General features: G+C 55.2%; 8 protein-coding genes across 8 annotated transcripts; 4 read left to right on the plus strand and 4 right to left on the minus strand.

Annotated features, from left to right (window-relative positions):
- Nucleotides 1-76: 76 nt before the first annotated feature.
- Nucleotides 77-1,449, minus strand: TRIREDRAFT_61127 (uncharacterized protein; the record flags this gene model as incomplete). The annotated part of the gene is made up of 2 exons (XM_006965129.1): nucleotides 77-579; nucleotides 687-1,449. Coding segments are annotated over 2 exons (1,266 nt in total), but the record flags the coding sequence as incomplete, so codon positions are not given.
- A 1,070-nt stretch (nucleotides 1,450-2,519) lies between these two features.
- Nucleotides 2,520-4,564, minus strand: TRIREDRAFT_107140 (uncharacterized protein; the record flags this gene model as incomplete). The annotated part of the gene is made up of 7 exons (XM_006965130.1): nucleotides 2,520-2,566; nucleotides 2,689-2,873; nucleotides 3,105-3,277; nucleotides 3,341-3,384; nucleotides 3,458-3,539; nucleotides 3,626-3,872; nucleotides 4,029-4,564. The coding sequence occupies 7 exons, from the start codon at nucleotides 4,562-4,564 to the stop codon at nucleotides 2,520-2,522; spliced, it is 1,314 nt and encodes a 437-aa protein (XP_006965192.1).
- A 2,157-nt stretch (nucleotides 4,565-6,721) lies between these two features.
- TRIREDRAFT_107141 (uncharacterized protein) lies at nucleotides 6,722-7,312 on the minus strand (the record flags this gene model as incomplete). Its single annotated transcript, XM_006965131.1, has 2 exons — nucleotides 6,722-6,994; nucleotides 7,286-7,312. Coding segments are annotated over 2 exons (300 nt in total), but the record flags the coding sequence as incomplete, so codon positions are not given.
- A 259-nt stretch (nucleotides 7,313-7,571) lies between these two features.
- On the minus strand, nucleotides 7,572-8,788 carry TRIREDRAFT_107142 (uncharacterized protein; the record flags this gene model as incomplete). The annotated part of the gene is made up of 2 exons (XM_006965132.1): nucleotides 7,572-8,401; nucleotides 8,575-8,788. The coding sequence occupies 2 exons, from the start codon at nucleotides 8,786-8,788 to the stop codon at nucleotides 7,572-7,574; spliced, it is 1,044 nt and encodes a 347-aa protein (XP_006965194.1).
- A 2,929-nt stretch (nucleotides 8,789-11,717) lies between these two features.
- TRIREDRAFT_61097 (uncharacterized protein) lies at nucleotides 11,718-12,215 on the plus strand (the record flags this gene model as incomplete). The annotated part of the gene is made up of 1 exon (XM_006964971.1): nucleotides 11,718-12,215. One exon carries the CDS (start codon nucleotides 11,718-11,720, stop codon nucleotides 12,213-12,215), a length of 498 nt encoding a protein of 165 aa, XP_006965033.1.
- A 384-nt stretch (nucleotides 12,216-12,599) lies between these two features.
- Nucleotides 12,600-13,529, plus strand: TRIREDRAFT_107144 (uncharacterized protein; the record flags this gene model as incomplete). The annotated part of the gene is made up of 1 exon (XM_006964972.1): nucleotides 12,600-13,529. The coding sequence occupies one exon, from the start codon at nucleotides 12,600-12,602 to the stop codon at nucleotides 13,527-13,529; it is 930 nt and encodes a 309-aa protein (XP_006965034.1).
- A 1,643-nt stretch (nucleotides 13,530-15,172) lies between these two features.
- Nucleotides 15,173-18,035, plus strand: TRIREDRAFT_61441 (uncharacterized protein; the record flags this gene model as incomplete). Its single annotated transcript, XM_006964973.1, has 4 exons — nucleotides 15,173-15,658; nucleotides 15,692-16,348; nucleotides 16,404-17,144; nucleotides 17,235-18,035. Coding segments are annotated over 4 exons (2,685 nt in total), but the record flags the coding sequence as incomplete, so codon positions are not given.
- Nucleotides 18,036-18,707: 672 nt separating this feature from the next.
- Nucleotides 18,708-19,509, plus strand: TRIREDRAFT_107146 (uncharacterized protein; the record flags this gene model as incomplete). Its single annotated transcript, XM_006964974.1, has 2 exons — nucleotides 18,708-19,181; nucleotides 19,492-19,509. The coding sequence occupies 2 exons, from the start codon at nucleotides 18,708-18,710 to the stop codon at nucleotides 19,507-19,509; spliced, it is 492 nt and encodes a 163-aa protein (XP_006965036.1).
- Nucleotides 19,510-20,521: the final 1,012 nt, after the last annotated feature.

Genomic DNA, 20,521 nt, shown 5'->3' on the forward strand with positions numbered 1-20,521 from the left:
CGTACATACACTTACACGTGCCTCGGCTCTCACATGCTTAACCCAAGAACATCCATGCCTCTACAAAAAGCAGTATTCACCCTCTCCAGCCCCCCTCAAGCCACTCCTTGACAATCCGCCAGCTGCCCTCGCGCACATCCCCCGGCACCGTATGTCCCGCCCCGTCCACCGCCACAAACGCCAGCCTCCCCCCCTCGCCGCCGGCCTTCCACGTCCCCGTGGCCGCCACGCCCTCGGGCAGCGGCCGCCAGTGCGCCAGCCGGTAGTCGGCCAGCCCGCTCCAGCGCAGGTTGTCGTACGCCCACATGTTGCCGGGGGTGTTGACGATGTAGTCCTCGTTGCCCTGGAGGACGAGGACGCGGATGCCGGCGTCGAGGACGGCGGCGACCTGGCGGGCCGTGGGGCGGAAGGGGTCCTTGGACAGCGTGTAGGCGGCGTTGAGGGGGATGTCGACGTCTTCAAAGGTGAAGGAGGGCGGGAAGCCGAGGGCGGCCTTGACGGCGGGCTGGTTGAGGTAGGCGGTGATGTTGCCCTTGCGGATGTCGGCGCACCAGGGCCAGTTGGGGCAGGGGATGTGGACTGAGAAGAGGATTTGGTTTTTTAGTCATGATGATGATGATGATGATGATGACGATGATGAATATGATATCGAGATGAGGGGGGGGGAGGGAGCTTGCTTGACTTACCGTTAAAGGGGTTCCTCTTGCCTGCCTCGACCTCGGCGTAGTAATACGGGTGAACGACCTCCTCGAGAAAGGTCGTCATGCCCCAGCACTCGTACCCGTCGTTGCCCGCATCGCAGTTCCTGTCCAGCTCAAACACCTTGGGGACGCTCCGCCGCAGGGCATCGCACGTCGAGTCGTTCATGATCTTGCCGTGGTGGCCGTACCCCCTGCAGAGGAACTCGTACGTGCCCACCGCGGGCGCCGCAAAGTCAATGACGGCATCAACAAGAATCAGCGAGGAGATGTTGCCCCTGAAGGCGTCCGGGGAGTCGAACCGCCGGGAATCGAGGATGTGCTTCAGATAGACGGGTCCGTAGTGTCCGCCGTACGACTCGGCAGCGATGTGGATCGGGAGATGGGCGCGATCGGGAAAGATTTTGCCAAAGAAGATGTTGAGAAAGGCCTGGAAGTCGGCCGCGCCGTCGACGTCGTGGGCTTGCAGGGGAGAGCCCGGGCTGCGGGACGAGAGGCCGACGCCGGCGGGCTGGTCGAGGAACAGGACGGAGGCGTTGTTGTTCCAGGCAAAGGGGTTCGGGACGGTGGCGTTTGCGCCCGGGTCGAGCCAGCAGGCGCCGAGCTCGTTGAAGAGGCCCATCATGGAGCTGCCGCCGGGGCCGCCGTTCATCCAGACGATGACGGGGTCGCGCACGGGGTCGTTGCGGCTGTTGAAGAACCAGAAGAAGAGGCGGTGGGAGGGCGTCACGTCGACGGTGCCGGTCCATTGGGATTCGCCGTACGTGGCGCATGTCGAGTCGTTTTGCGGGGTGAGGGTGTACTGGCCGGGTTGGAAGGGGGTTGATGCTGAGGAGGAGGAGGAGGAGGAGGAGGAGGAGGAGGAGGATGTTGTGGTGAGAGTGTCGATATCGGGGTTCGTCAGTGGCTGTTGGGCTCCTGGTGCAAAGTTTTGAAAGTGGAATGATGGGGAGACGTCAAAGTCGAATGATTTATACTGCTTGGAGGTTGGGAAGAATGGGGGAAGCCGGAGATGAGCTGTTGCGCTGCTGACGAGCAAGAAGCCCGAAGCAAGGACGCCTCTACGCATCGTGAAGCTTTGGGGTTGTAACTCTCTCTCTCTCTCTCTCTCCCTAAACTGTTGATGCTCAGACCACACACGGAACAAAGTACATCTGTAGAGACAATACAGATCAGATAGTCAACAACTTGACGCCTGGTAACAAGAGCATGAGTGAGATTTTGATCAGCTTCCCCTCCCGCGGGGTTCGCCTACTGTACCCGGTTCCTACGCGTTCCTCTATTCAGACATGGATCCTGCATGTGTTGTTGGAGTAGTAGTTGCTTATTTAAAAACTCGTGAAATGCCTTGATCGCTATCACGACGACAGATGGGGAAGAAAGCCAGCATAAGACAAGCAGATAGTAGCAAGAACAGAAGCAGCAATTATAGAACAGAAGCAGCAATTATTCAGTCAATTCATCACTATCATTATATATCCGGTATTTATAGTCGTCATGGTAAATGTCCTTTCAGATCCGTAAAAGACACATGCATAAAGAAGAGGAAAGGAGAGAGAAGAAAAAAAAAAAAAAAAAAAAAAGAAAACAAACAGCATCCGCCAGCTGCAACCAAGACGTCGTCCCTTTGTCGTCAAACCAGTGAAGCAATCTACACACGTCTTATCCAAGCAAACAGCTTCCTTCCCTTTAAGACATAACATAACATAACGTACGTTAGGATCCCATGTACCGATTCATCAAGTCGTGACTTCGTTCGTCTTTCCATGGACATGTCCGGGTCCCTTCCACGACAACAGCTTCACGCCCCCCCTTGTTCATTCATGTAAGCGTGGCTAGCATCGCTCGCATGCGTCCAGGGCCAGGACCTATTGTAAATGGGGCCCCGAGTCAGCTTTTGCCCAGCTTCGAGAGGAAAAGGGGAAAGGGGAGAGGGGAGAAGATAGCGGCGCACCTTATCGGTATTTGGGCACGCTGATGGACATCCTACCTTTCTTGTCCTTCTCGATGCGCGCCGGCTTGTGGGAGGCGACGCGCTCGACCTGCTCCTCGTAGACGACCAGCTCGCCGTTGGGCAGCCGCTCGGTGCGGATGACCTCGCGCTCGCCCGAGACGCGCGGCCGGATGGCCAGCTCCTTCTCGAGGGCGCGGATCTCGGCGCGGATCTCCTTGCCGCTGCGGGATCGCGACCGGTGGCGCTGCTCGACGAGCGCGTAGTCGCTGCTGCTGCCGCTGAGCCCGAGCCCGAGGGCGGCGCCGCTGCCGTGGCTGCTGTGCCGCGAGTGGCTGTGGCGGTAATGACTTCGGCGGTAGTGGCGATGGGTGTGATGCCGCGAGTGCGAGCGGTGGCGGCTGCGGCTGCGGCTGCGGCTGCTGGACGATCGCGAGCGCTCGCGGTCGCGGTACACGGTCTTGTCGACGAGCTCGACGGCGTCGCGCGGGGCCGCCTCGATGATGACGGGCGGAGGCGGAGCGGGCGCCGCGACGACGATGGTCTGGGGCTGCGGCTGGGGCTGCGGCTGCGGCGGAGGAGGAGGAGGGGCGGGCGTCTCGTGGTGGATGATGAGCTCCTCTCGCCGCTCGCGGATGATGTCCTCCTCTCGGCGGTCACGGATGATGTCTTCTTCGCGGCGCTCGCGGACAAAGTCGCCGGCGGAGGAGCGGGCAGCAGAGACTTCCAGCTCGCCTGTTGAGAACGCGAGGTCAGTTCGTGTGTCATGAAGAAGATAATCAACGGAAGAGAAAAGGCGTCGACTTACTGCTCTTGTACTCCTCGCTGAGCTTCAGCAGGTAGTCAATGTTGGCTTGGCCGAGTGCCTTTTGGACGACAATGACGTTGCCCTATAAACATCACCAGCTGGTTAGTTTCTACTACTGCCATTTTTCCATCTCACGCCATGCCATGCCATGCAAGAACAAACACACACCTCTTCGACAAAGGGATAGCCGATGTCAATCAAGGCCCGCTTCGACACCAGCCTCAGGGGAATCCGCGTCTTGCCCTTCTTCGGATACTCGCTCTTGGAGCTCTTGGCGCTCTTGACGGTGGTGCCCCCGCTGCTGCTGCTGGAGCTCGAACTGCTGCTGCTGATGCTCGACGACCGGCTGGACGACTTGGACACGCGGGACCGGCCACGGCGGTGGTGGCTCCTCTTGGTCGAGCGCGAGTCGCGGCTGCGGCTGCGCTTCTCCTTGACCACCTTGTCCTTCTCCTTTTCCTTCTCGCGGATGATCTCGCGCTCGACGATGCGCTCGGCGGGATACCGCGGCAGGGGCTCGTCCAGGTGGTCGTGCTCGACGTGGATGTCCTCGTAGAAGCGCTCGTCGTACCTGCGGGCCGGCGGCAGGCCGCGGGTCTTGGGCAGCGGGATGGGCGTGTACTTGGGCGCGTGGTAGTCCTCGCGCAGGATGTCCTCGCGGCGGATGTCCTCGCGGCGGGCCGGCGGCGGATACTCGTCGCGCTGGTCGAGGAACCGGGGCAGCGGCCGGCGGTCGTAGGTGTCGAGGGACGACTGGCGGCGCAGCAGCGTCGGGCGGCGAGGCGACGGGTCGCGAAGATACTCGCGGTCGCGCTCCTTTTCCATGACGACGCGGCGGTCGTACGAGTCGCCGCGGACGTCGGACCGGCGGTCGAGGCGGTCGAAGCGGTCGTCCTCGTAGAAGCGCCGGTCGCGGACAATGTCGTCCTCGTAGGACGTCCGGCCGTACTTGCGGTCGAAGCGCTCGTCCGAGTGGTCGCGGTGGCTGCGGCCGCCGCTCATGAAGACCCGATCGCGCTCCCGCTCGCGCTCCTCCTCGACGAAGCGGCCTCTCTCGCGGTCGCCACTGAGGCGATCCCGCTCCCAGCGATCTCCACGGCTAGCCATGGCTTTCGTTGTATGTGTTTGTATTTGTATGGGTGTGTGTGATTGTTCCAGTTGAGATGCCTCTTCGATAGACCGGGGAGGGGAAACAAGGGACTGATTGATGAGTGGAAAGAAGCTAGGTCTCTGTTGCGGTTATATCACTCGGCTTCTCTTTGTTGAGGCGGCAACTGAAGATCAATAAAAACAGGACACCGGCTGTTTTTAGAAAAAGACAGTTGGGAAAGAAAAGAAAAAGGCTCTGAAGCTCGCTCTGCTGCCTCGGAATGAACTGAATAAAAGAGATGAAAGAAAATGATGGTAAAAAGACTGGCGACACAACGGCAGAAGAAGAGCACCAAAGGGGACGAGAGAGGGGCCCAACACTCACACACCACGCCCGGCTATATGAAATCACTCGCCCTTTTCTCTCTCTCTCTCACACTCTCTCTCGCTCTCTCTGTCTTCTTCCCTTCCGTCCAAGCTGCTGCGAACTGCTGGAAGTGGGCGGCGATGACGTTTGGGTGTGCTGAGCCCCGCTTCAAGGGCCTTTCCAGGCGGTTCCAGGATTTTGTGACAGGGGTTGCTTGTCTTTTTGCACGCTTTTCTGCTCGACCTGGATGATGCTAGCACTGAGACAGGCCGCGAGATGCTAGTGGCCAGCTGTGAGGCGCCCCCGTGATGATAAGCCACGGGTGAGGTCACGGACAAGAGGCCGAGCAGGGATGAGGGGGAGGTTTATGCTCGGGAGTGATCGAGAGAGGGTGAGGGGAGGGCGGGCTGGTGTGATGCTCGTGATGATGCCGAGGGGGGAGTGTGGCTGGTGATGGCGTGAGATTGGTGTTGATGCCTGTTCCTTCACGGGCACATTATACGAGTATTAATTCATCCGTTGCAAGATGAATGCTTTTATACTTATGATGAAAAAAGGCAATACCTACGGACACAAAGAGTCAGAGTCGGGAATAAGAGCTGCAAAGACGGAGAGACCACGGGAGACGCGTCCGCAGGTAGTACTACTGTATGCAGCAGCAGGAGTCCTCATGTGGCTCTGCATCCATACACACAATGTGAGCCCGCCCTTTTTTTTTCTTTTGGTCATTTTCTCTGTTCAGGTGAGGAGGAGGAGGGACCCCCGGTGACATTTCCTGCTGGTCGGACGGCAGACCTCCCCAAGACATGCCTACGAGTAATAGCACAGTACTACTAGTACCACGATCAAGGACAAGGACAAGGACCATCTGCCGACCTGTAGGAGAATAATAAACGGCCACCCCACCGGGTTCGCTGTCAGTCAACAAGGATAACCTGAAAAGAGGAGAATCGAAGGCGACGAAAATCAAGGCTTTTTAGCTGCATTATGGGGGGAGATGGAGATGTTGTTCAGCGGAGTAGGAACCCCCTGCATGAACAAAGAGCATGGACCCTTGCGTGGTCGAGGAGCGGTTTCGGTTGAAGAATGGCTTTGAAGAGGTGAAAGGGTGCTTTTTATTTCTTTATGAGATGCAGGTTTGCACTGGCCAAGATGAGTCAAAATTAGATGAAAATGGATGAAGATGAATGAGTATGAATGAACAGAATGAGTCAGTCAGTGAGTGAGTGAGTGAGTGAGTGAGACAAGTAATGAACGATGTGAACAAAAGATTGAACACCAAAGACTGGAGATGTGATTGCTCACACAGAAAGAGAAGCCTCTCTTTCAGCTGGCAAATCAAAACTCCACCAGCAACAAGGACCTTGAACACAAAGGATGCTGCCACCACCTGCGTACCTTGCTCTAGTAGTAGTAGCACACTGCATACAGCAATACGAGAGAATCCATAACATCGTACGGAGTGCATTCGACCAAAACCGCCCGACCTCGTTATTACTCGACAAAGCCTAGAGCCAGCCCCCCAAGAAACTCTCCGCAAGCCCCCCCCCCGAAACCCCCCAATAGACTCAAAGCTTCCCATCATCACTCACATCTCCCCTGCATGGACCCAGCGTATCCTTAGCCCATCGACAGCGAACACGACGACGAAGAAAAAAAGATCCTTGAAAGCCTTCCTTCCCTGCATCCATCCTTTGCGAGCTCCGGAAGGCGGAAGACGATGGTATTACTAGTACCGATTTATATTACATACGAGTAAAACCTACCAATAGTCGACCGATTGTTGCAGTGCCCGTTCCGTCTTCCCCTCATTGGGCCGGCAAATCGATCATATCTGACATTCCGTGCTGCTTTGCCGTCCCACTGCCTTGACGGTACGGTGGCTCCTTTTTCTTCTTCTTCTTTTCTTCGCCCCCTTGACTTTGGACTTGCTGTGCCTCTGCGGGTTCGTCTTCAATTTCTTCAGATGTAACTTTTCGGGGTGGCTGGATGGCAAAAGATTGAATGGGTACTATTGGGCTGCATGCGGGTCGCGATGCATTGATGCCCATTGCCTGCCAAGGGTCAGGCCATTTGTCTGTCTAGTATCTTGGTTTTGTGTAGTATTATTACGAGTACGTACGCGCGGGTTCGCCGGCGATGCAGGGCGAGCTGAGAAAAGGGGCAGAGGACGACAAACAGACCAAGGAACAATGAATGGGAAACAGTCATGTAAACGCTTTCTGTTCTGCAGTCTGTTCGATCGTCGTTCACGCAGAGCGCAAATGGTTTTTTTTTCCCAAATCGGGACTTGTCTGCATCAGTTGCCTTTTCGGGCCAGGGTCCCTGCGATGTACTCGTACAGGTACCTATGTATGTTCACAGGCACTTACACGCGAAGCATCAAACTCACGTCTTCTCTACGAGATGACAATAATCGCATCATCCATCATCCAGTGCCCAGTAGAAAACTTCTTTTACTTGTTGTCTTTCAGCTAAAATAGGGCTACCTTGTCATGCTTCAAACATGCCGTCAAAGCGACTCGTCCATTGTCTCATTTCGAACTCAATGCCAGTTCAACAGTGATAAATAGTAGTATATCCAAGACAAAAGCCACGCCCAACTAACCAAGCCTTGCAAGCATCATCATCATCATCATCATCATCATCGTCATCTGCTTAGCAGCCAGCGTAAATGGCATTGGCATACAAGGCATACGTATCAGCATGGTTCAAGTTCTGCGCGGCGCTCAGGCTCCGAACAAAGTTGTAGCCGTAGCCGCCGTAGTCCTGCGTGCCCTTGACCTGCGTCAGGTGCGTGACCTCGTGGATGTTGGTCGTCGCCTGGTCCTGGGCGTGGCACGACCGGGTCAGGGCCGGCAGCGCCGTGAAGTACAGGTTGCAGTAGACCATGAGGCTGCCGCTGGGCAGCGTGTAGGCCAGCACGCCCGACGAGCACGAGCTCAGCACGTCGGAGCAGTAGTAGCTGGCGACGCCGCTCGTCGTCGAGCTGCACTCGGACGCGACCCGGCCAAAGACGCCCGAGACGGTGCTGCGGACGCTGCTCGACGACGACTTGAAGTACTCGCTCAGCTTCGACGCCGACCCGGACGCCGCGGCCTGCTGCGCCGCAGAGGCGAGCGACTGGCAGTTGCGCAGCGCCGTCTGCGTCACAGACAGCTTGCTGCCGGAGCAGTCGCTCTGCACGCGGGTGCGCTTCTGGTGGAACGCGATGCGGCGCGCCGAGGCTGCCTCGCCGTCGACCGAGACCGAGACTGTGTTGGTCTCGAACGGCACCGAGCCGACCAGCTCGGTCGAGTCCTCCTCGGCAAAGGAAAAGGCGCCCGTCGACTGCACGTCGTACTTGCCCCCCACGGACAGGTCGTGGGCCTCGGCAATGTCAAACGTCACCTCGATGGACTCGCCCGCGGGGATGCTCTGGAAGGCGTCCTCGTCCAGGTTCGCGGTGGAGATGCGCTGCCGGATGCCGTCAAAGGGGACGGTGTGCTCTGAGCTTATGTGTTAGTAGTACGAACGCACAGTATGTTGAATGGAGAACAAATAAGGAGAGAGAGACATGGGTAGATTAAGGAGTCTTTGGTAGAAATTGAGGACATGGATGAATCAAGGAAGACTTCAAGTAGATAAAGGAGACATCGATGAATGAATCAACAAGGCATACCTCCGGAGCTAATCTTGACCTTTTCCACAGGGCTGCTGTCCAAGATGGTGCCGGTCTTGAAAATCTTGAGCTTGTTCTTGCCAGTGTTGGTAATGACGGCCTTGATCTCAGCGTTGCCGGCGCTCTCGAGCTTGATGTCGAGAGGGGTGGGAGCCTTGCCAGGGGCGGCTGAAGCCAGGGCGGCGAGGGCAAGGAGACCAGAGATGAACTTCATTTTGAGGACAGAATAGCTGCGATTGGAAGTGATGCTTTGGAGACAATGGAGACGCTTTACAACCTCAACATCAGCGATGGGTTGCCCCTATTTATCCTTGAGTTCAAACTGATAATGACGGCGACATCCGGTTGCGAGGGTATCAGGGCCACGGAGGGGAGGGGGTTGCTGTCCCTTAGAGCCCCGAGCAAAAGGTTCTTGCTTCTCCATCATGATCCTACCATCATCATCAGTCTGTTGTCATGATCAAACAGGGGACTTGCATGGCGAGCTTCACATACATACACAGCCCCTGGAAGTTCATCCCGCGGAGCAGGAGGAGGAGTAGTGGCCCGCTTCCTCCTTTGCAATGTTGTATCCCAAAGAGCCCATGGAAAATAGAGTTTCCTCCCACCATTAGCAATCGAACTTCCTCATTAGGGAGACATATCCGTTTGTTAAGAGGGCGGATTGCCAAGGTAACGCATACATGTAGTCATTCGCTCGCCGTCATGCCCACTTACAATATCATCATCATAACCGTATATGCAGTTCTGCCAGCAATTCTTCATTTATTCGTAGGATACAAGGGACACGGACTAATCTCCAATATCTGTCTGGCTCTGATTGACTGTGTTTGATTGCTTAGAGAGCATCGTTAAACCTTTGAAACTCAGGCTATTCACTCTGCTCGAGCCAACGTGATATTCTTCACATGTAGGTAGGTAAGTACACTGCAGTCCGGATAAACTTGACGTGCGGTAAATAGCGGTTCTACCATGCAATACCGACACTTCTCAGAGCAGCAAGATAATTAGCCTTTTCATTGATTACAGCTACATGCCGTTGCCGATCCGACAGTCCGTCCAGGGCGAAGCAAATAGTATATCAGCTCCCGACCACTAACACCCCGTCCCCCACCCTCCGCCTCGATGCCAAGCGATCAAGCGCGAAACAAACGATATGCCGAATAATCAGCTTCCTGAATTGGTTGTAAATTCCCGGATACGCGGGGATCTCTGTGAGATATGTGTGCAAGGGAAGATAGAAGAAAGCGGGAGGCGGACTTGTGTAACAGTTTCTCGTATCCTCATGGATGGCTGGCAGTGGGAATGGACTTGGCGCTTGTGAGGTTCTGCCGGCATGTACGCCAACATCGTAGTTGGTGATTTGCCTTTCCTACCTTGGCGATAAGTCCAGATACCATTGGTATACTTCATGATATATAGCTTGCCGTGGCATTGTCTGCTGTATAAGACTACATGTGGGAGGAGACGTGGAAGACTGGACGACTTCAGATATGCGTGCTCAACTTATTATAAGAAACACATTATAGATAGGACCAGCCTTCAAAAGACAAGCCATCGACTTCAGTTGAGATATGTGCCAGAGGTCGTGTTGGCGAGGATCCGGTGACTTTCACCGAGCAAAGTCCGAGAAAACAATATTATCCATAGAGACTTCCTAATTACGACCTCGGCATATTCATATCCATTGACTTCGATATCAAGTACCTAATATGGCATTCAAACAAGATAAAGACAGATACAGCCTCCCAAAGAGGGACATCGCACTATGCCCACCAGATCTCCGCACGATCGGCTACGCAACCGGGTCGCATCGCATGGGAACGGTGGCGATTTTCGTTTCGTTCGCCGGGGATTCTCTAAGCTTGCTCAGGACGCTTAATATGTTATTTATTTCCTCAAGAGACCTTCCCCTTTGGGTTCCGTATCCCAGATATCGGGCGCCTCGTGGGAGTTTTCTGGAGACATAGGTGCTTAAATCTCATCACTGTCCAAGTCTTGGGCCGGGACATATGCCCAACAAGGAAGCTCGGCCCCTCAATTGTGTTATCAAGTTTGTCTTGTTTGATACCTTCGACACGCTGCGTATTAGATAAGACGGAAGTCTTGGTACGGTGAGTAAAAGTTTAGCCGTTTGGGGGGGGGGGGGGGGGTTGCATGCTTGGCAGAGAAGCGTCACCATTTTCGACGAATGCTGAGTTGTTGGGGTTGGATATCCTCGGCTGGCTGGAGGCATAGAGTGGTGCTCATGGAAGGCAATTATCTACATGAATCATAGGCGTGGCTTTCCTCTCAATCAATAGTTCAACTGGCAACTCATAGTGTATATTTACGTTGTGAAGCCGTCCTCTCACCCATACTCTCGGTGAGACGTTGGATCGTCGTCCCAATCGCCGGATGCCTCCTCAGGCTAAAGGTGATAATAGTACGCTTCAGACAAGCATAAGGTAAAGGTTAATGACAAGCCTTTAACCTTGTTTTGCCTCCATGTATTCGGTCTTCAAGTACTATCCCGCTGGTTTATGCACAAAAGTGCCCTGCATAATGGCTGTATTGCCTAAAGCAGAAGCTCTCTGCAACAGAGTTGTTTATCGCGGAAGCGACCGTCCGAGGTGTGTACATGTAGGAAGCATCGGTTTCGTTTAGCGGCTTCGTATCCAATATTTGTTTGTCTTGCTTGGCGTCAAGGCATTTCGATAGTGATTCTGTTCTGGCTCAGGTTTGGCGATGATGGGCCGGACAATAAATGATCTCTTGTCTAATGCCGTGCGTGTAAATGGAGGCAATGTTTGGCAGCCGTTACGCATCTCCATCACAGACCTATCTAGTGTCTTCATACAGCATTGCAATGAGGTGATGGAACAACTTGACATCATCAATTAACAAAGTAGAAGGAACTGGATTTACCGTCCTCAACTCACCCCGCACTCAGCAAACAGCACAAACGCACTCACCCCCCTTTCACCAGGGTTCATGATTGTGTCTCTCTGTGAAGCACGCCAGAAAGCCTAGACTTCGCCGGATACCTTCATCCTGCCTTTGACTTTCCGATGAGCGTTGTCCAGAGTGTTAGTATCCGCTCTCTTCTCGGCTTGAGCCTCTTCATCTCACTCGCTACATTCTTCCTCTGGCCAGCCGCTTCAATGGAGCATCTCGGCAGCAAAGCGAGTCCAATCGACCGTCTCCGCGTAACCATTGCGCAGACCAAGACGTCTCCTCCCACCATCACCAGCACCGTCTTCAACGGCAATCCATATCCCGTCACTGTCCTCTTGTACAACTCGCCGTTGGATACAGCCGCACCAACCATCGGGCTGCTGACCATTACGCCCGACGGCTCTGCACAGCCGCTTGAATTGCCCCGGATCGAGTTGCGCAGAGAATGGCCCCCCAAGCCCGAGTCACTCATTCAGATTGGCCCTGGGGAGAGTCAATCTGTAGACATCGTCCTGAAAGAGTTTATCACGTCGCAGCTGGACAAGAAGGCGTCTGTTGTTCTCAAGGGCAGTTGGGATATGGTCTGGAACAAGCAAAAGGACGACGTTACTGCTGAGATGTTGGAACAGGCGCAGAAACAGCCGAATCCCGACATGTTTACTGGCACCTTCACCACAGATAGCCTGGAGATAACGATTGAATGAGTGACTGTATCTGCTTCAGCTTCACAATACATGCAATGTTATTCATGACGGTTGATGAGCAAGCCAAAGTCATCGTGAATCGAGGGTACTTGTACTTGTACCTGAGTGGCCCACGCTTAGAACGGGTGGCTTGAGCACTAAAAACATCGTTATTGTTTAGGTAGTGTTCAGAACGCATTTTCCTTCAATGAAATTTCCTTCCGTCATCAAAGCAATTGCGGCCAAGGAAAGAATCTCACAGTCAAAGACCAACAACAAATGCGCGCACTCTTTGTCCGCCGCCATGGTTATTCTCAAACTCTTTGCGATAAATGAAGCGTCATTCCAAGCTTCCCACGTCCTTCCTCCCACGGGCTTGTACGCAAAGCTGAGCCGTTTGCAAGGATGAATCGCGAACCAATCGTCTCCCCAGACACGCCAATGCCAAAGGGCTACGGATTCCTCAGAAAAGGCAATCCCTTCATGACGGCACTCTGCCGCCGAAAGACACACGAGGCCAGAAAGACGCTGTATGTCGTCTCAAGCCGTGGCCAACAACAAGGACTCAGGGCACCGAAATGGATCATCCACCAGGTCTTTGCCGAAGAAAAGGCAAGTCGCGAAAGGAGACGCGGTGCCGTCGAGAGGCGCGACGCAGCCACTCAGGATGCGTTTGAGGCGGCCATTCTGAAAGGCTTCCCCAGGATTCCAAAGAAGGATCTGACGACGGTCCTCAAGCGCACTCTCAGGAAGCGCAGCGGCCGGGTTGGCCGTACCGCAACGCTGGACTTGGACAAGAAGGCATATCTCGCGGTCCAGGCACATGTCCGCCACTGCCACACGAACTATGATAGGCTCACCAAGGAGAGCCGGGACCGAGATGCTGCCAGGAGGGCTATACGAGACAAGGTGTCCAATCTCTTGGTCGAATGGGGTGGCAAGCCAGCAGCAGTGAATCCCGGAGCGGACAGGGACAAGAACAACGACAGGAGACACCATCGGAAGACTCGAGCATCTCGAGAGGCAGTGGCCCGGACGACTCAGCGCCTTGTTGCACGCAGGTCTTCTGCGTCGAAACTCCAACAGCCGCCGAAACAGAATCGGCCCTCCAGGAGAAATCAGTCACAGCCTGAATCGCAACCAGTGGTTATCGATTTGACGCAAGACGATGAGGAAGACGACTCCGAAAGAACCGCATCGGCAAGTCGAGCGTCTTCTGAGGACGAGTTTGGGGATTCATCAGCGCAGGAGGGTGGCGACGGCTCGTATGAGCTGTCCGACGCGATGGACTCTGACGGAGATTACGAGGTCGACAGCGACTGGCTGTCGAGTTGACAGAGTTGCCGCTGAGGCTGGATAGTATCTGAACGGACCCGGTTGAGGGCAGGCATAAAGAGCCGGGCTTACTTTTGTTTTCTGCGTAATTAGCATAGCGACAGGTTCGACAAAGTACTAGTGGGGGTATGAATTTGCAAAGTGAACATCTACGACGAGCCTCGTTTCTGTCTTATAGTAGTAGTACCTATGAATAGAACCTTGAACCTTGCTCTCTGGGGTTTCGGTGACGTGCATCTCATTATTCGCATCTCCATCGTCAATCAAAGCCAGAGTGGAGAGCGTACGAGTTCAAATGAGGGCACATGGATGTGTCTATACATGTAGGTAGCATTAGTACCCGTCGACATCCAATGTATTACCTCTACCTCTCTACAGATACCCTGCCCGCCACAGTCAAGCCACCCGGACCTTCTGTCAAGCCCTGACGCCTAATAGCACCCGACCTTCTGCTCCGTATTATAGGGCCCTTCCCGGCTCTCTTCTAGCGCTGGCCACGGCTCGCTTCCCGCCTCTAGCGCCTCCAGCCGCCGTAATTTTAGCACTCCAGGGCTTGTAGTAGTGCTAATACCACCAATTAACCCCACGTGATGGGCAGCTCCTTGTCACCTCCATGAGCTCCCCTGACCAGGATTCAGATTGATGTGGCCATGCACGTAATCTGGCAGCAACACGCTTCTGACAGCTGCGATCTGCCTCTTGGTTGTTCTCTCTCTTTCTCCTCCCCATACGAGCCTCGTGTGTCTTCTTTCGCCAGTCACTCCTTTTTGACGATTCTCGCCTTTCTGCGATTCATTCCGTCTTCCGTTGACGAGTACATTCCTTACATCTTCAAACCCTTGGCGCAACTTGACAACACAACCTCGAGCCAGTTTTTGCCCCTCTTCTGCTCTCCAAGTCTGCAGCGTGCCCTTGCTTGATCCATTGCATCCATTGAACCGATCAATTCGACGCTCGACGTCCCGAAACTCACCCCAGCTCAGCAGGCCGCTTCTCCAGTCCAGCTCAAACACCACCTGCAAGGGACTCATGTCAAGATGGACACCTCACAGAGACGAATGAGCGGCATCCCGCGCCCTTCTCGGCTGCCTCGCCCTGTCTCGGGTATCGTCCAACCTGCACCACCATCGCCAGCTACTACTTCCACGTCATCGCTTCGCCCGAGGCCGTCCCGCGACAGCCTGGCTGGAGATGTGTCCAGTGGCAGAGACATCCAGAACCCAAAGCTGCGAGCTTCTACCTCTCGTGGCCAGCTGAGACCTTCTGCCAGCACTACCAACAACGGACGTCCGCCAGCCTTGCGAAATTCTACGTCGAATACCAGCCTTCGATCCAGCTCATCTCGCACTCCCGCTGCGAAGCCCGCCGCCCCGGCTCCGAAGCCCGCACGAGCCGTTTCATCGTCTAACAAACGATGGAGCACCATTACCAATGCCCCGGCGGCGCAATACAAGCCTTGGGCAGAACCGGCAGAACCGGCAGAACCGGATAGGGACGCCTTCGAAGCGGGGGCAGACACGACGGAGCCATCAAACGACATACTCACCTCATACTTGAACGACTCTGCAGGCGTCCCGGAACCTTTGGAGAATCACGAGTCCCCGGTTGCCTCCCCCGGAAGGAGCACGCCTCAGGTCACCTCGCCGAGGCCTTCTCTTGCCGAGCGTACAGTCGAGACTCTTTCACAGCTGCCCTCGTCTCCTGCTTTAAGCAAGAAGTCGTCTTCATTCTTTGACTCAATACGGCCTACGTCACGCGCCGAAAGTACAACCTCAAGGCCGGGCTCCAGCTACACCTCTGGCGGATCTGCAGCGCATCTGTCTCGCCCGGGTTCGAGCGGAGCGGCTGACGACATGGGATTTTCGAATCCCAGAATGTCATCGGCAAATTTATTCAATAGACGCCGTTCAGTCATCAGCGGCACCTCTGAGAGAACGCCGACGGCTGCCGCCAACAGCTCGCAGAGACTTCGCCCAGCCAGTCGTGCTTCCGGGATCGCCTCAAAGCCGTCCGCCTCCATGCCGGATGTTAGAAGTCCCAGTCCATCTAAGCTGGGCAAGCCTCCAACGAAGCCTGTTTCTAAACAGGCTCCAAAGCCAGCAACCCAACCTGTGAAGAAGAGGACATCAGTGTACGGCCTTAACAAAAAGGCATCGACGCAGACGCTCGAAGCGGGTGATCATCCGACTGCCTCTTCCTCCTCGTGGGACGGCACTATTGCGGCACCCGCCCCAGCGGCGAAGGAATCCGCTGCTGAGCCCGAGCAGCCAACTCAAAAGTCCTCGACGGCGCTTCGAGATCAGATCGCCAAGGCAAAGGCAGCTCGGAGGGCGGCAATGAAGCAGACGCCCAGCGCTTCGTCAACGACCAATGATGTGGCAGCGCCGTCGAACAATGGCTTCGACTATGATGCAGCATTCGATGACCCCTTCAACCTGAACAAGGGGCAGGATGCTGGTCAACAAGTCCTGAAGCAACGCATCGGGGCATCGAGGACCAGCGGAAAGCTGAATATTGCCGCACTAGGACTCAAGGAAATACCCGGCGAGGTTCTCAAAATGTACGACCTGGAGACCATTGGGGCCGGCGGAAGCTGGGCAGAGAGCGTCGAATTGACCAGGCTGGTTGCCGCGGATAACGAGATAGAAACATTGGACGACGCTGCATTCCCTGATCTCGGCCCCGAGGAGCTTGAGAACGACGAAGAGGGCCGCGGCAACATTTTCGGCGGGCTTGAGACACTCGACATGCACGGCAACCGGCTGGTAACCATTCCGATGGGCTTCCGCCGCTTCACCCAGTTGACCACTCTCAATCTGGTGAGTCTGTCCGTGGCCCTGATGTTGATTGGCGTTGTTTATTCACACTTCTTAGTCGTCCAATCGCCTAGAAAATGGATGCCTTGAAATCATTTCGCAGATGACGGCCGTCCGCGATCTCAAACTGGCCAAGAACCTCCTCTCTGGGCCCCTGTACCCCGGTCTCGCGGACTTGAGCGCTTTGGAGGTGCTTGATATCCACGGTAACCAAGTGTCTGCCTTGCCGCCCAACGTCGAAAGACTGTCTCGGCTGCGCGTCCTCAATCTGAGCGAGAATAGCTTTGAGTCGCTCCCCTTTGACGGACTCTCGAAGCTGCCGTTGACTGAGCTCGATGTAAAGAAGAATAAGCTTTCGGGGACTCTGATTGAAGAGCCGATAGGTTCCCTGCCGATGCTTCAGACACTCGACATCTCGGTGAACAGGCTGATGCGCCTTGTACCGGCTGATGCCTCCATCAGCCTTCCCGTCGTCCACACCCTCACCCTCTCGATGAATCGACTCCAGGAGCTTCCGGATATGACGTCGTGGACAAGCCTTATTACCCTTGCAGCTGATGCCAACAACATTTCCAGCATCCCCTTAAGCTTCACCAGCCTCGAGAAAGTGAGACAGGCCGACTTTTCTAGCAATGACATCCGGGTCGTGCCGCCTGAGATCTCTCGAATGGACAGCCTCACGATGCTGCGACTGAGCGGCAACCCGCTCCGTGACAAGAAGTTTGCTTCGGCGTCGACAGACGAGATCAAGGAAGCGCTGTCGGCGCGGCTGGAGCCTCCTCCACCTTACGAGGAGCCCGTATCCCAAGCACCGATCGCCACCATCATCACGCCGCCAGACGCGGAGAAGAAGCCACAGCCGGACAAGGTCGCGACAATCGCCGCGGAGGATACGGACAGGTCGGAGGGCGACGAGGACTTTGCCACGCCTCCAACGTCTGCGCCGCACTCGCCCGCCAGATCCCGTGCTCAAACCGTCCTCAAGGAGACTTGGCAGGTCAAGCCGGGCGGACTCCTGGACCGTTCACGAACCGAAGCGTCTTCCCTAAGCCCCGAAATGTGTGCCGAGCTGTCGAGGAGCTACCAGATCAGGCAGGCGCAGCTTCACCATAACCTCCTGAGCGCGTTCCCCGGGTCGCTGCAGTTCTTCTCGCAGACGCTGACATCTCTGTCCCTGGGCCACAACAAGCTCTCGGGCGAGGCCTACCTCAGCGAGGAGCTGAGCCTGCCGGCTCTGACGGAACTCAACTTGAGCTCGAATACCATCACCAGCCTAGGTCCGTTGACAACATTCCTTAAAGCACCTGCACTGGAAAAGATTGACGTCTCGCTCAATCGCCTCACCGCCCTGCCGCTGGATCTGAAGCAGAGCTTCCCCAGCCTCAAGGTGCTGCTTGCGTCAAACAACCAACTAACGGAACTTGATCCAGCTGCCATCAAGGGCCTCAAAGTTGTTGATGTGTCGAGCAACAACATTGCTCACCTGGATCCCCGGCTGGGCCTGCTAGGCGGCAAGGACGGGCTCGAGCGGCTCGAGGTGGCGGGCAACCGGTTCAAGGTGCCCAAGTGGAACATCCTGGAGAAGGGCACGGCCGCCACGATGAGGTGGCTCCGAGGACGCGTTCCGGCTGCCGAGATGGAAGAATGGAGAGCCGAGAATGGAGAGGACGACGACTCCGACTTGGACTAGTATGCATAAGCTCGGAGGCTTGGCTTTCGATTGCCTTGCCCAGTACTTGGCTCATGGTTACAGCAAAGGGTCTGTACTATTTTCTGCTATTTACATTATTTGGTCTGCCCGTGATGGGGACAGAACTGTATATTATCACATGGGTGAACTGCGGGTGCACAAGGTAGAACGATGTATGGAGTATGGATAACTATGGAACGGTAGCAAAGGTAGGTAGATATACCAGTTGGGCTTGCACGAAGGCGCGCGGGCAGTATTTATTAATCAGTAATGTATATATCTGTTACCTCTGAGCACTTGGGATATTGCTGAGACGCGCCTAGATGGAGAAACAGTAAGGTAATATGTAGAGGCGTATGAGCTATCAGTAAGGTAAGTACCACATTCGGCATCTACTAGAAGCCGACTCTCTCACCATGTAAATGAGCGTGTCGAGCAGGTTCAGGGGGTAGGTGCTACTCTGATTCTTCATGCCTTGAGTCAATGTGAGCAAGGAAAGACTGCCCAAGACCATCTCCGAGGTTATTTTGGTTCTATCAATCTTTCAAGTAGTCCTTGGTCGTCCTCACCTCTATCTACCTACCTAGCAATCGCATCAACAGCTGTACCATTTGCTGTCAATATCATATCACACATCACATAGCACACATCACATATCATTGTTTTCACAAGATGGATCCCTCGGCTGCAAAGTTTGCCATGCGCAGCAGCAACAAACACAGCTCGAAGAGGACGACGCCGCACAGCCACCGATTCAGCCGCGATAGCACCATCACAGCATCACCACCGTCAAGAGCCGCAGCAGCGTCATCATCATCATCAACCGCAACCAGCACATCAATAAGCCCGTACCCGTACCCGTGGAGCACGGAAGACGGCGGCTTCCACCCGGAGGACGGCTTCCAGAGCGAGGGAACGCCGTACGACCCGCGGGCGATTGTGCGGGTGCTGATCCCCGTCTCGATCGCCGGGTGGCTGCTGTTTGGGGTGATTTGCATCCTGTGCATCAACGGCCGGGGCAAGGCGGGCCGGTGGATCCCCGAGTGGTATCTGGATTCGGAGGGGACGCGGAGGGACAGGGCGCTGGTGGTGGGCTGGTGGGTGGTGGTGATTGTGCTGTGGCCGGTGATTTTGCCGGTGCTGGTTGTGAGGAAGGGGGTGAGGGTTGTGAAGGGGTGGGTTGGGTTGATGGGGAAGAAGAGGAGGGAGGCGAGGATGTTGCAGCCACGGGAGGGGGAGAAGGGGGAGGATGAGGGAGTTTGAGGGGAGGTTGATGGTGGTGGTGGTGGTGGTGGTGGTGGTGATATGGGGAGTTTTGGTGTTTTGGGGGTTTTTCAGGTGGGTTATAGGGTAGGTGGTGGGTTGGAAAATGGAATAGGGATATTGGCGCATTGCTTTGGCGGCATGAGAGAGAATAGGGAGTGTTGTAGGCGCGTATATACTAATAAGACGAAAGGAAAGCAAGCAATTATGAGTTTCATCATGAATTGACAGAAATGAGACGTTGAGAAGAGAAAAGCGGTCATGATGAAGAAACATTTTGAGGCATAAAGAGATGCTGGTTGCTGGGCCAGGCCCCGGACTGGGCCTAGCGCCTGTTGTAATCCGAGATTTTGTTTTTCCCGTTCCCGGTAGGTACCTTTTCCCTTGTAGGTACCTATTCTGCAGGCTGCACGAAATGAGACGGCTGGCTGGCGAAAGGTGAGGTAAGGTAAGGTAAGGCAGGTACCTCGTACAAGTGCCACCACCCTCTTTTTCTTCCTCATTCACGCATGCAACACCAACGCACGACCCCGTTCGACAACCACAGCTCGACTCTCTGGCTGTGCCTCTCCGCTTACTGGCACGGATGCTTATAGGAGAGACTCAAAGACGACGAGCAGCTTGTAGAGCAGCAAGTACGGCGACGATACGGTCCAATTCGATGGGATAACGCTACTCCAGATCACCAGGCAGACGCATCCGTTGTCTGCTGTTTGTCGCAACGCGGGGCGGTTGGAGAGGTCGTGCTCAATTCGACCCGACTCAATTGTGTCCAGCCTGTCGCTGTTTCTGCGAGATTTGGCTCAGGGTTGACGATCCACGGTTCACGGGTCACGACACGCGGGTCGCGGTTCTCTAGTCACGAGGCGTGTCTGGGAGTGTCTCTTGTTTGCTCAGGCGCCTCGAGGGAGACTGAGGGCGGACTCGTGCTTGTTAGGATCCACATCTCTGTCTCTCTCTCTCTCTGTGCAGCTCTCCCTTGATATCTGTGAGCTGCTGGCTGTCCGCAAGATAGCTAGAAAGGGCAGGATCCCGGCAAAAGAGTCGCCTCCACTCGCTCGAATACCGATTTACCCTCGAATTTACACACATCACGGATACCGTGCTCCATACCTCGATCTACAATGGCCTCTGACTCTGAGGCGGACGCTCCTCGCGTCAATGGCAGCGTCGAGGAGCCTGCTGTCGGTGGCCTTGACCCGACGACACCTCAAGACGTGGGC

Source organism: Trichoderma reesei, assembly GCF_000167675.1.
Source record: "Trichoderma reesei QM6a unplaced genomic scaffold TRIREscaffold_8, whole genome shotgun sequence".
Lineage (NCBI taxonomy): Eukaryota > Fungi > Ascomycota > Sordariomycetes > Hypocreales > Hypocreaceae > Trichoderma > Trichoderma reesei.